This window comes from Corvus moneduloides, chromosome 3, assembly GCF_009650955.1.
Source record: "Corvus moneduloides isolate bCorMon1 chromosome 3, bCorMon1.pri, whole genome shotgun sequence".
NCBI classification, from domain to species: Eukaryota; Metazoa; Chordata; class Aves; order Passeriformes; family Corvidae; genus Corvus; species Corvus moneduloides.
The window spans coordinates 102,466,743-102,478,392 of record NC_045478.1 but is presented as its reverse complement, the minus strand read 5'-3'; the positions used below and the strand labels follow the sequence as shown (position 1 = coordinate 102,478,392).

At 51.9% G+C, this 11,650-nt stretch overlaps 1 protein-coding gene across 1 annotated transcript; it reads right to left on the bottom strand.

Annotated features, from left to right (window-relative positions):
* Positions 1-3,010: 3,010 nt before the first annotated feature.
* Positions 3,011-5,474, bottom strand: LOC116441303 (acrosin-like). Its single transcript, XM_032103039.1, has 5 exons — positions 5,321-5,474; positions 4,806-5,039; positions 4,237-4,502; positions 3,834-3,979; positions 3,011-3,369 (listed from the first exon to the last, which is right to left on the bottom strand). The coding sequence occupies exons 1-5, from the start codon at positions 5,389-5,391 to the stop codon at positions 3,184-3,186; spliced, it is 903 nt and encodes a 300-aa protein (XP_031958930.1). The 5' UTR covers positions 5,392-5,474; the 3' UTR covers positions 3,011-3,183.
* Between the last annotated feature and the right edge of the window lie 6,176 nt (positions 5,475-11,650).

The window sequence follows — 11,650 nt, the reverse complement described above, 5'->3', positions numbered from 1 at the left end:
CACAGACAACTCCCTTGGTTCCTTCTGAAGCCCTCCCAGGCCTCAGGAGCATCCCAATAGAATAATGAAACCAGATGTTCCTGTACACAGAAGTTTTGGTATCTTGTTTATTCAACAGTGTAAAAACTGGACCCTCTCACAGCGTGGTCAGAAGCCTCGTTGCCTGTAGGTGCAGGCACCTGCAGGACTTCCCAGTTGCCAGGAGTGGTTCCCCAGTCCTTCACTGTGACAGTGGCTTCCCCCAGTTGATGGGCAGACCTGGATGATGGTCAAGGGTTAGGGTAACTGGTGATGTGTCTTCCTTCCTCACTGTAGGCAGTCTTTTGTAGTAATGATTACATGCATTGCTTAGCTTATCCTTTTGTCAATGTTTGCTGATGATTTGATGTACTGCTTACCTATCCTTTTGCAATTCTTTGCAGTTTTGAATTATGGTAAAAGACACTCCTGAAGTTGGTATCTGTGTCTTCTGTGCTGACCCTGCCTACATGAAAAACAGGCATCCACACTGCTCTGGGAAACCCATGCCAGCGTCTCAGCAGCCTCACCATCAAGAATTCCTTCCCAGTATCTCATCACAAGCTACCCTCTGTCACTGTCAAGCCACAGCCCCATGTCCTATCAGTGCCTGCCCTTGGAAGAAGGCTCTCTGCAGCTTTCTTTAGGCCCCTCTACTTGCGGGATGAGGCTGGGCAGTCCCCGGGGCAGGCAGCTGCTGAGGAATCCATTTGGGGCAGGGAGCTGGGTGTGCAGCTGCAGTGCCAGCTGCAGATTGAGCTCTGGCTGGGGGGAGCCCGGGACCAGGGGCCGTGAGCTGCCCAGCCTTTGCATAACCGAGGGCACGGGGAGCTGAGGTGCCAGCCAGGGATTTGAATGGACACGGAGAGCTGCAGCAGGAGCTGGTGGCTCTTTATGGAATGAGACATCTGCGAGTCTGCTGGGGGCTGAACTGGTACGGAAACCCGCTCTGACTGGGTGAGAGTGGAGTGTGTAGGGAATCAAATGGGGCACACATTGGCTCTCTGGAGCCAGCCGTGCCTCCAGAATGGTCACATAGGGGAGAGGAGCTCCCTCAGCACTTTGGCAGCCCAGATGAGACACAAGAGCAGGACTGCTGGAGCCTCCCTCCTCCAAACATCCAACTGCTGGCAGCAGGTGAGTTCTCCTGGGATCTTTAGAGCAGGAAGAAGTCACAGGGGCAGTGTTACAGTTCCGTGTGCAGATTCCATGTAAATTATAAGGGTGGATTTGAGCCTCTCTATTTGTGTGGTATTTGGTGCATATTTGGTGACATCACTGGTAGCGTGTGGAGCATGGGTGCGCAGCATGATCAGCATAAGGTGGCCACAGAGGAGTTATGGAGGCCCCCGTAAGCTGTGAGGTGGAGGGGCTGGAGTCTCTGCCAGGACGCTTGAGTCTCTGCTCAAAGGCTTTTGGAGACAGGCACAGGGAGAGCCTTGTGTCCATCATGGCACACAACGGATGCTAGAGTCCCTGGGCACGCACACAGAAGGGGGTTGAAGTCTCTTCTTGGCATGCAAAAAGGGGTTTCACGTGCCTCGAGGTGTTTGATGTGATGGGAAATATCCTTGGTTTAGGTGAGGGAATGTCTGTGGCCGAGGTGTTGCTAAACTGGGGGAAATCATTATGGGCAGCAGGATTCTGCCAAGACAGCGCCATAAGGTTGTGCCAGGGTGATCGGGCTGCTCTAAGCTGGTCTGCTCACTGGGCAGGGTAATGGCCATGCCCAAGCCTGAGTGACACTCTTGTGGTCAGCATCTTTTGTGAGCAGGCAGCCCCTGACTTCAGGAAATATTTGAAGAAGTTTCTGCCAGGGTGCCAGGGGCCAGTAGAGATGTGGGGCGGTGGTTCTCAGCACAGCCCATACTGATAAACACAAAGGGAAGAGTGCCACCCACCGTGAGACAGGACTCCACTGGCCTGGAAGCCAAGAAGAGTATCCAGAAGCAGATGGAGTGACACCTAGCCCGAGGCACTTTGAAGCATTCCATTAGATGAAGGGAGTCAATGTTTGCCTCACTTCACTTGGAAAAGACAGCCATTGCCTTCGACAAGTCTTCCCTGTGGCATTCCAGGATCCTCTACCATTTCTTCCCCACCCTGCACTATCAAAGTTTGATTGAAAAGGGTATAAATTTTGGGGTGAATTTGTACAGTTTGAAGATGATTTCTTGATTAGTGAGTCGAGATAAGAAGGTTCTTGCCCATCCTGTGGTGATTATGTGCAGCACTCAGGCAGACAAGCACACCAAGCTGCAGTTTGAGTCTGTGCAGCTGGCTCTCTGATTGCCCCTTCTCTCCATTTGCCAGGCTCATACAGCCCTCTCATCTTCCTTGACACCTCCCTTTCTCTGCCCTTGTCTCCTCCCAAATATGGAGCCAAGCTGAGGGATCTTTTCCCCCTGGCTGCCAGGCTGGCCCCTCCTGTGAACAGACTTGGTGTTGCAGCTGCTGCTGGCCCACTCACCTTGGCCTTCCATGGCATTCCTGGGGTGCTCTCCTACTGTTCCTGCCAGGTTCCTCTCCCCGCAATGACCCCAGCCCTTCCTTTGAGTATCTCTCAAGTGTGACCACCTGGCACATCCATCACCCTTTAGTACTCATGAAATCTGGCTCTGCCTAGGGCACTGGCACTCCTGTCAGGAGCCAGCAGTTTCCCTGGTCATGCTTGGGACTTTCCCAGGTGTGGTGTTCCCTTAGCCCAGGCTCACACTCTGGGCCCTAATGCCCAGCCCACGTACCTTTGAGCACCACCCCCAAGGTGTCTGCTCTTTTCCTATCCCCTTGCTAGGCTTGATGTACCAGGTTCCTGCAGCCCATGGTGGCTGAGAGCACTCTCCTCTCTGCCCAGGCACTTGGGAGCTCTTTGGAGCCACTCTGTCCCTTTGTGTCCAATGGCTCCTTCTGCAGGTGCTGAGCGTGGCAGTCCTTGCCTTGCCCAGGAGTTGGAATTGCACTGAAAAGATGGTTCCCTGTGAACAAAGGTAACTTTATTTCAACAACTAAATCAACTGCAGTGTTTGCATGCACACAGGAGAGGAGTGTGGGCAGGACAGAGCAGGCTTTTGACTCTGAAGCTGCTTTTGAATCAGCAGGCATTGCCCCCGGGAAAACTGTTGTAGTGCACTGCAGCAACGCTCTAGATGCTGCCAGTCCTGCTGCTCAAGAAGTACTTTTAGCTGCCTTTAAGCCCATCTGGACCAGGATCCAGTTATAGAAATGCTGAGTGGAGATGTAGACTCCAGGCTGCTGTGGTCTGGCGCAGCCTTCTCCCCAGCTGGTCACTCCGATGACCCACCAGTAGTCAGCATTGTTGTCTTGGCACATGAGAGGACCACCGCTGTCACCCTGCAGGGGAGCAGACAGGATTAAGGTGGTGTTGGGTGGTCCCTGTCAGCACTGGGGCTGTCTGCTTGTCTCCCACAGTGCCTGTGCCAGAGCTGCATTCCGGGCAGAGCAAGGCTCTGCTCAGGGGCTGGAGCATCCAGAAACCCATCTGCAAGAGGCTTGGGGTCCTGTAAAGTAGTGCTCTCTGTCCTCTCTGCACAGGGCTCCTGGATGTGCAGAGGATGGACATTTGGCACCTGGATCTCTGGGTTGCCAAGAACACTAGCTGGGCTTTCTGGCACAAGGGGGGCCCTGGGCAAGCAGGTGTGGCTGGGGAGTGTGCGGGAAGCCCCCACAGCGGTGGGGAGCCGGGGCTGGGAGGGCGACTGAGTGGCCGGGCGGAGCAGGCCCTGGGCTGTGTTGGGGCGGTGCTGCCCGGGCTGCCCGCGCTGCTGGGGGCTGAGGGGCTCGTGGCACGCTCCTACCTGGCAGGTGTCGATGGTGCCCTGTGGGTAACCAGCACACAGGTTGTAGGGGTGGACGTCGCCTGCATACCAGCCGCTGCTGTTGCAGAGCTTGGTATCGATGAGCTGGACCTTGGCCTCCTGGAGGCGATCACTTGAATCTTGAGCTGTGAGCAGAGAAAGGAATAAGCCCCCAGCAGCTCCCTGCCAGTTCACATCCCCTGTGTGGGGGATCCCTTTCCCTAGGGCTTGCTTTGCCTCTGCAGAGGCTCTGTGTCCCTGCTGCCTGCCTTTGAGGACCAGAGCAGGTCCATCTCTGCAGAGGCGTACGTCCCACAGCCTGACTTTGGCCTCTGTTGTGGGGAAGCCCAAGCTGTGTCCCCAGTGTGCTGAGCTGGCTCAGGAATCCCTCTTGGGAACTCACCTCTTGCAGTGACGGCACCCCAGCCAGCAATCCAGCAGTTCTGCAGCTCTGACACTCTCAGCGTGGCGTCAGGCACACAGGCCAGCTGGATGTAGGGGCTGCACTGGACAGGATGGTCCAATTCCAGCAGGGCAATATCGTAGCTCAAGTCGGCCCGTTTGTAGTACCGGTGTATCAGCAGCTGCTTGACATTGCGCACTACTACCCCCGGGCCCGGCTGGGTGAACTGGCTGGTCCCAAGCACCACGTACAGGGTACTTACATTACTGGAAGGCAGATGGAGAGAGGGCTGAGAGGGAGCAGAGCCATGCACCACAGCAGCCCAGCAGCTGCCAGACCTCTGCGTGGCATGGCAGTGCTCTGGCAGGAGTGAGTGCCCTCCCACAGCTTAGGGTGGGGGAATGTTGAGCTGGAAGCTACTAGGAAGCCTTGGCATGAGCCCAGGCTTCTCTTCAGCAGTGTGGCAGCTGGGCTGACTGAGAGCAAAGGGGATGGGAGTAGCAGGTGGTGCTGCCAACAGGGCACCTGCTGGTGTTGTGGGGATGTCCCCATTCCCTGCTCCTCCTTACTTATACTTGTTGAAGCAGTGGGCTGCTGTGAGGACCCACTGAGGTCTGATAAGGGACCCTCCACACCAATGGCCCAGGTCTGGTGCCCAGGGATGCTGGATGCTGACGATCCAGGGCCAGGATGCGTCCATGGCACCTGTGCCACCCACGATGCGGGTCATGCCATAGTCATAAGCCACGTTGCCGTAGTAATAATTCATGGGCTGGTAGGTAGCTCTGAGTCCGCAGGTCCCTCTGCAAGCAGAAAGTCATTTCCATGCTGCTCCATGGCCTGCTGTGGCTCAGGCTGAAGCTCAGCCCTCTGCCCTCCCCACAAGGGCTTGCACACACAGCAGCCCAGGGAATTCCATGGGGTGTGTGTCTGTCCGTGCCAGCACCTGGCTGCTGGCAAGGAGCTGAGGCTTCCCCATGGCGGGTGGGAAGCTGTGGCCCGGCCGTGGGGGACAGGCAGGGCCCCCTCCAGGGAAGGCCCCAAGTGTTGGCCTGGCTCCCTCCCAGGGCCTGGGGCCACTTACCCACAGTTGTCCCATGTGCCGTGCGCCAGCCCGGCAGCGGTCAGCAGGACGAGGAGGCCGAGCCAATTCATGGCTGCCAGAGGCACGTGTCAGCTGCAAGCACTGAGGGATCCGGGCAGCAGCACAGCCACAGCCGCAGTGCCCGCAGCAGCCGCGCTGCCCCGTGGTGCCCTCGGCCCTGGGGCTGATGTCACAGAGGGGTGGGTTCCGTGTCCTGGGCACTGCGGCCTGTGGCCCGGGGGCCACTGGGGGAGGGGCAACATCGAATGGAGGAGCCATAGAATGGTTTGGGCTGGAAGGCACCTTGGAGATCATCCAGCTCTGACCCCCTGCTATGGGCAGAGAGGGATAGCTTCCACTAGACCCAGTAGCCAACAGTGTGCACAGCCTGGCTCAGAAACTGTCCTTGAACACTTTGATGGATTGGGCATTGAAGTACTAAGTCCTGGTCAATAGGCCCTGACCGAGGCTGGAGCAACTGGCCGTGACCAAAAGTCAGCCTCTACATGGGCTTTCCAACCAAATGTTATCCAAATCTGCTCACTGGAGAATCGTGGATTTATCTTTCCATATTTAGAAACTGGATAAGGCCACATCTGGCCTTGTTTTGGGGGTGTAGGATCACAGACAACTCCCTTGGTTCCTTCTGAAGCCCTCCCAGGCCTCAGGAGCATCCCAATAGAATAATGAAACCAGATGTCCTGTACACAGAAGTTTTGGTATCTTGTTTATTCAACAGTGTAAAAACTGGACCCTCTCACAGCGTGGTCAGAAGCCTCGTTGCCTGTAGGTGCAGGCACCTGCAGGATTTCCCAGTTGCCAGGAGTGGTTCCCCAGTCCTTCACTGTGACAGTGGCTTCCCCCAGTTGATGGGCAGACCTGGATGATGGTCAAGGGTTAGGGTAACTGGTGATGTGTCTTCCTTCCTCACTGTAGGCAGTCTTTTGTAGTAATGATTACATGCATTGCTTAGCTTATCCTTTTGTCAATGTTTGCTGATGATTTGATGTACTGCTTACCTATCCTTTTGCAATTCTTTGCAGTTTTGAATTATGGCAAATGACATTTACTCCTGAAGTTGGTGTCTGTGTCTTCTGTGCTGACCCTGTCTGTGGGAAAAGCAGGGTTCCACACTGCTCTGGGCAATCTGTGCCCTTGCCTCAGTGCCTAGGTTGTGATTTATTTTGATAGTGTATTCCAAGATCCTCTGCTCTCTTTCCAGAAATTGTTACTCTGTCTTCAAGAACCTTCAACCCAGGACCTGACCTGTGTGAGGCCAGGGGGAAAGGAGTGTTTTGTTTTTGTGTGTGTGTTTTTTAAAAGCTCCCTGCCCAGGTTTTTCAGGGCTCTGTGTGGCGTGTTTTTATCATGGCTGGCTTGGTTTTTGCCTAGGTAGAAGGTTTTCCTTTCCTTGTCTCTGAGAAGCTGCAGTAGCAATTTTTGGGCTGCCTTGAGGCAAATTGAGCAGCTGCTTGTCCGAGACCTGGGACATCATACCCGCAGGAGTGGAGCTTCCCTGCTCCAACCCAAACTGCTGCGAACCACACTGAGCTGTGGAGAGAACACACCAAGTTGCACTAACCCAGCTATTTTGCCTGCCATGACCATTCTGCTGTTCTTTGCCATGCGGAGGAGGTCGCTGTCAGACGAGCTACCAGGCCTTCGTCTGCTGCTGGGCTTCATCTGTTCCATGATGCTCCTGCCTTCCAAAGGGGAGAAGTTGATGCAATCTTGTATCGTGTATCAGGAATGGGTATTCTCCAGCATTTTGGGTCTCCTTTTGTTCTGGTGGAGTGGTGAGGTCTAACACTTTGATATGTACAAGCTATTTACTTTTTTTTTTTTTCCCGCCATTTGGTTTTTTAATAAAACTTTGTTGTTTGGGGTTTTTTTTCACTTTTATTTATTAGTATTCATTCCTTACTGGTGGAAAGGGATTATTGGAAATCTAAAGGATATAACTCAGATGGTTCTCTTTTAAATTGTCTCAAAATGAGACAAAATTTGTTGCCCAACTTAAGAGGGGAAAGAGAAAGTGGAAAATAAAAAAATAACATTTTTGTCTGAAAGAGTACAACAGTCAGTGTCCACCATGCTGCCTGACACCTAGGCATGTGTGCTTATCCATATATAGTGGCAATCCTGGCCCTGGTATGTATCTTCTTCATATCAGGGACACGAGTCCTAATTGCCGTGTTGATATGCTCCATGCTTATAATTTATGGAAAGATAACACCAGAGGCAATTTGAGTTACTTGGGATGTGTATTCTCTGCTGTTTTCCTGTGCTGGTCTCGGCAGTCGTTTTTGGGGGTTTATTAATAATTACACTCAGTCTGTTGGGGGAAAAGTAGGGGATGATTTTTCCCAGCTTTTTACCCCCTTTTTCCCCTTCAGATCTGGCATGCCACCTTTTGAGAATATACCATTCCCTCTGAATGTTAAAGATGCCATATTTTTTTGTTAATTCTGCTAACTCTCCTCCATACAACCTACAGCACGTTTAGAATCAGGGCTGAAATTTCCATAGAGGTTGTCCAGATATCTGCCCCAGTGGTGGAAAATCCTGAGTGGTGTGGGATGTGAGAGGACATATGCCAAACCCCGAAGGAATTCTCTGCCCTGATAGATTAGAACTTCCCCTCTAAACAAATTCAGAATCCAGCTGAGGTGGGGAAATAGCTGAAAGAAAATTGCAATGACAGCTCTAAAGAGAAGAAGCTCATTGCAACGTGCTGGGCCCTGGCTAATGGTTATCGCACACTGCTAGACACTGTAGGGCAGCAGGTACAGCCAGAGGAGCAGGAGGATGAATCAGCAGACACCCCAGGCACTCAGGCTGCAGCTAAACCAGACAGGGAGCCTAAACCAGTAGCAATTGCCCCTGTCCAGAGAAGGAAGTACAAAACCAAATCCATTTGCCCAGTGAATGATGATGGGGAGCCAGGACCCTCACAGCCAGCAAAGGAATTGGAACCAGAAATAATCACCAAGTCTCCATCCTTAGAAAGCCTTCACAGTCTGAGAAAAGATCTCACCCAATGGCCCAACGAGTCTATATTAAGTTGGTTGGAATGAATCTGGGACACTGCAGGCTATGGTATGATTTTGGATGGTCCTCAAGTGAGGCATTTGGGATCTCTGTCACATGATGCGGGTATTGGCCAGGGGATTGCAAGGAGGCCTGAACCTCTCAGCCTCTGGACATGGCTCTCAACAAGAGATAGAAAGATACCTTTGTCCAGATCTTCAGCTGCAGCAAGGCCTTTGGAAGACCATGGAGCAAAGAATCCATCACTTGAGGAAACTGGCTGTGCTAGAGATGCTTTTCTCAGATGACAACCAAACCACTAAGAGTCCAGACATGCTAAAATGTACGGCAGTCATGTGGCTCAAACTTGCACGACTCGGGCCACAAGTGTACACCCCTGCCACAGCAACGCTGCAGTGAAAGGAGAGGGACGAGACAGTGGCTGCTCTGGTGGAGACAGTGGAGGCTCTGGTGTTATGAAGACACTGTGCATGGCCCAACAGAAGCAAAAGTCTCAGCTGTGGAAACAGACCTGGCAGAGCGTATACAGAAAGTGGAAGACAGGATTGAAGAGACCCAGCAGAAGCTCAGGAAGGAGATTAAAGAGGACCTTCTCCAAATCTTATGGGTACAGAGCAGATGCTTTCTTATCAGAGGCAGATGACCATAGCTAGGGAGAGAGGGTACCCCCCACAAGCAGATCTGTGGTTCTTCCTGTGTGAGCATGGGGAAGATATGAGATAGGATGTGAAACTCACTTCTGTCCTGGCAGCACAGGTGTGTAAACTAAAGGAGGAAACTACTAACAGAGGGAATTCCACCAGAATGAATGTAGCTACAATTTCCAGTAACTGAGCTGCCAGGTGTAAGAGAAGCGAGGATGATATGTCTGATCCACTCAAAGGAACCTCTGGAATGTACACCAAGGGAGTGAATGGTAGCCAGGACAAGAGGGGCCCTGCCTCTATCCAGGGAGAGGCTGAGAAAAATCAGGTCTTTTGGACAGTGTGGATCTAATGCCCTGGCACATCAGAACCACAAAAATACAAGGCTTTGGTTGACACTGATGCACAATGTACCATTGTGACATGTGGGGACCGAACCTGTTTCCATTGTTGGGACAATAGGAGGGTCACAGCAGTTGGCTCCATTGGAAGCTGAGGTGAGCTTGACTGGGAAGGAGTGAAGGAAACTACTGTGACTGGTCCAGAGGCCCTGTGTATTCTGGGCATAGATTTCCTCAGGAGTGGTTATTTCAAAGACCCAAAAGGACTCAGGTGGGCTTTTGGAACACCTGCTGTGAAGACAGAGGGCATTGGGCACCTTGCCTGGTGCCTCAGAGGATGTAGAGGGATTCCTTGTGGAACAGGGGCATATGATACCTCTGGAAAAATTGGATAACCCAGGGTTGCTGAGGAAAAACCCCTGAACTGGCCCCTGGCTGCGGGCAAGCCTGGAAGACACCTGGCTGCAGGCAGTATTGAAAGTCCTTGTCAAAGTTATACACTGGTTGTCTACCCCATGGATTAGAGGCCATCTAGAGGGACTGGGCATGAATCTTTGCAAAGTAGATATAAGCTTGCATAGGTAAACAATAAAGCGGAGAACGATGCTCAAATCGCATCGATGTACACGTTGTTTATCTGGCCAGCTCTTCAGTACTCAAGCCCCAAAAAGAGGACCCTTCTGCAGTAGGACTCCTGAGGGTAGAAGAACAGCAGGTACTGATGGCCACCACTACAGTACGTCATTGGCAATAGCACACAAACCGAGACTCCATGATCCCCGTACATAATAAGATCTGTGAGCTGGAGAGCCAGGGAGTGGTCAGTAAGACCCGTTCATGCTTCAACAGTCCCATCTGGCCTGTGTGCAAGTCTGATGGGGAATGGAGACTAAGAGTTGGCTATCGTGGCCTAAATGAACTTACACCATCACTGAGTGCTGCTGTGCTGGATATGTTGGAGCTCCAGTACGAGCTGAGTCCAAGGCAGTGAAGTGGTACGCCACTATTGACATTGCCGATGCATTCTTCTCCATTCCTCTGGCAGCAGAGTGCAGGCCTCAGTTTGCTTTCACGTGGAGGAGAGTTCAGTACACCTGGAACTGACTGCCCCAGGGGTAGAAGCACAGTCTCACCATCTGCCATGGACTGATCCAGGCTGCACTGGAAAAGGAGGAGACTCCAGAACAGCCACAGTGCATTGATGACATCATTGTATGAGGGAACATGGCAGGGGAGGTTTACAAGAAAGGAGAGATGTAGATACAAAAAATGCTGCTAGCAAGGATTTTCTTGCTATTTTCTAAGTCCATGAGAGACTTTTCTCTCACACAGAAGAGGTAGCAGGGAATGTAAACAACCAAGCCACCTGCAACCTTGAAAAGTCTTGTTTATGGTATAGTAGAAAAATATTTTGACAATGGATGTTTTAGGATTTTAGCCAATCACCGCCAAGGGGTTGCTGATCCTTTGTCCAATTAGACTATGAAGAAAAAAGTCTATAAAAGAGTTTGTAAAATAACTTAAAAAATCAATCTTGCTGCACAATTCCTGCTTGCTGGATCTTCTCTCCTCCTCCTCCCTATGGCTGCAGGACACGGTGATATCCCGTAGGAACCAGGCCTGCAGTAATAGAAAGAAAATAATCCAGAGTCTTCTGAAAGCAGGTTTTGCTATCAAATGAAATAAAGTCAAAAGGCCTGCCCAGGAAATTCAGTTCCTAGGGGTGAAGTGGCAAGATGGATGCAGACAGAGTCCAACAGATGTGATTAATAAGATAACTGCTATGTCCCCACCAACCAGAAAGAAAGAAACACAAGCTTTACCATGGGTTTTTGGAGAATGCACATCCCGGAATATAGCAGACTGTAAGACCTCTCTACCTCGTGACATGAAAGAAAAATGATTTTGAGTGGGGCCCTGAGCAACAGCAAGCCTTTGAGCAGATCAAGCACAAGACTGCCCATGTAGTAGCATTTATGCCTGTCAGGACAGGACAGGATGTGAAGAATGTGCTCTACACCATATCCAGGGAGAATGGTCCGTCCTGGAGCCTCTGGCAGAAGGGACCTGGGGACACCTGAGGACAGCCTCTTGGATTTGGCATACAGAGGATCTGAGGCCAGAAACACCCCAACTGAGAAAGAGATTCTTGCAGCCTATGAAGGGGTTCAAGCTGCCTCAGAAGTGACTGGCACGGAAGCACAGCTCCTTCTGGTACCCTGACTACCAGTGCTGGGCTGGATGTTTAAAGGAAAGGTTCCCTCAATATATCATGCCACAGATGCTGCCTGGAG

Excerpts from the sequence above, each read along its gene's own strand:
- LOC116441303 (XM_032103039.1), bottom strand. The coding sequence starts at position 5,391 with ATGAATTGGCTCGGCCTCCTCGTCCTGCTGACCGCTGCCGGGCTGGCG. Across the intron at positions 4,503-4,805 it reads CACTGCTTCAACAAGTATAA|TAATGTAAGTACCCTGTACG; the intron begins GTAAGGAGGAGC and ends TCTGCCTTCCAG. Across the intron at positions 3,980-4,236 it reads GGGTGCCGTCACTGCAAGAG|CTCAAGATTCAAGTGATCGC; the intron begins GTGAGTTCCCAA and ends CTCTGCTCACAG.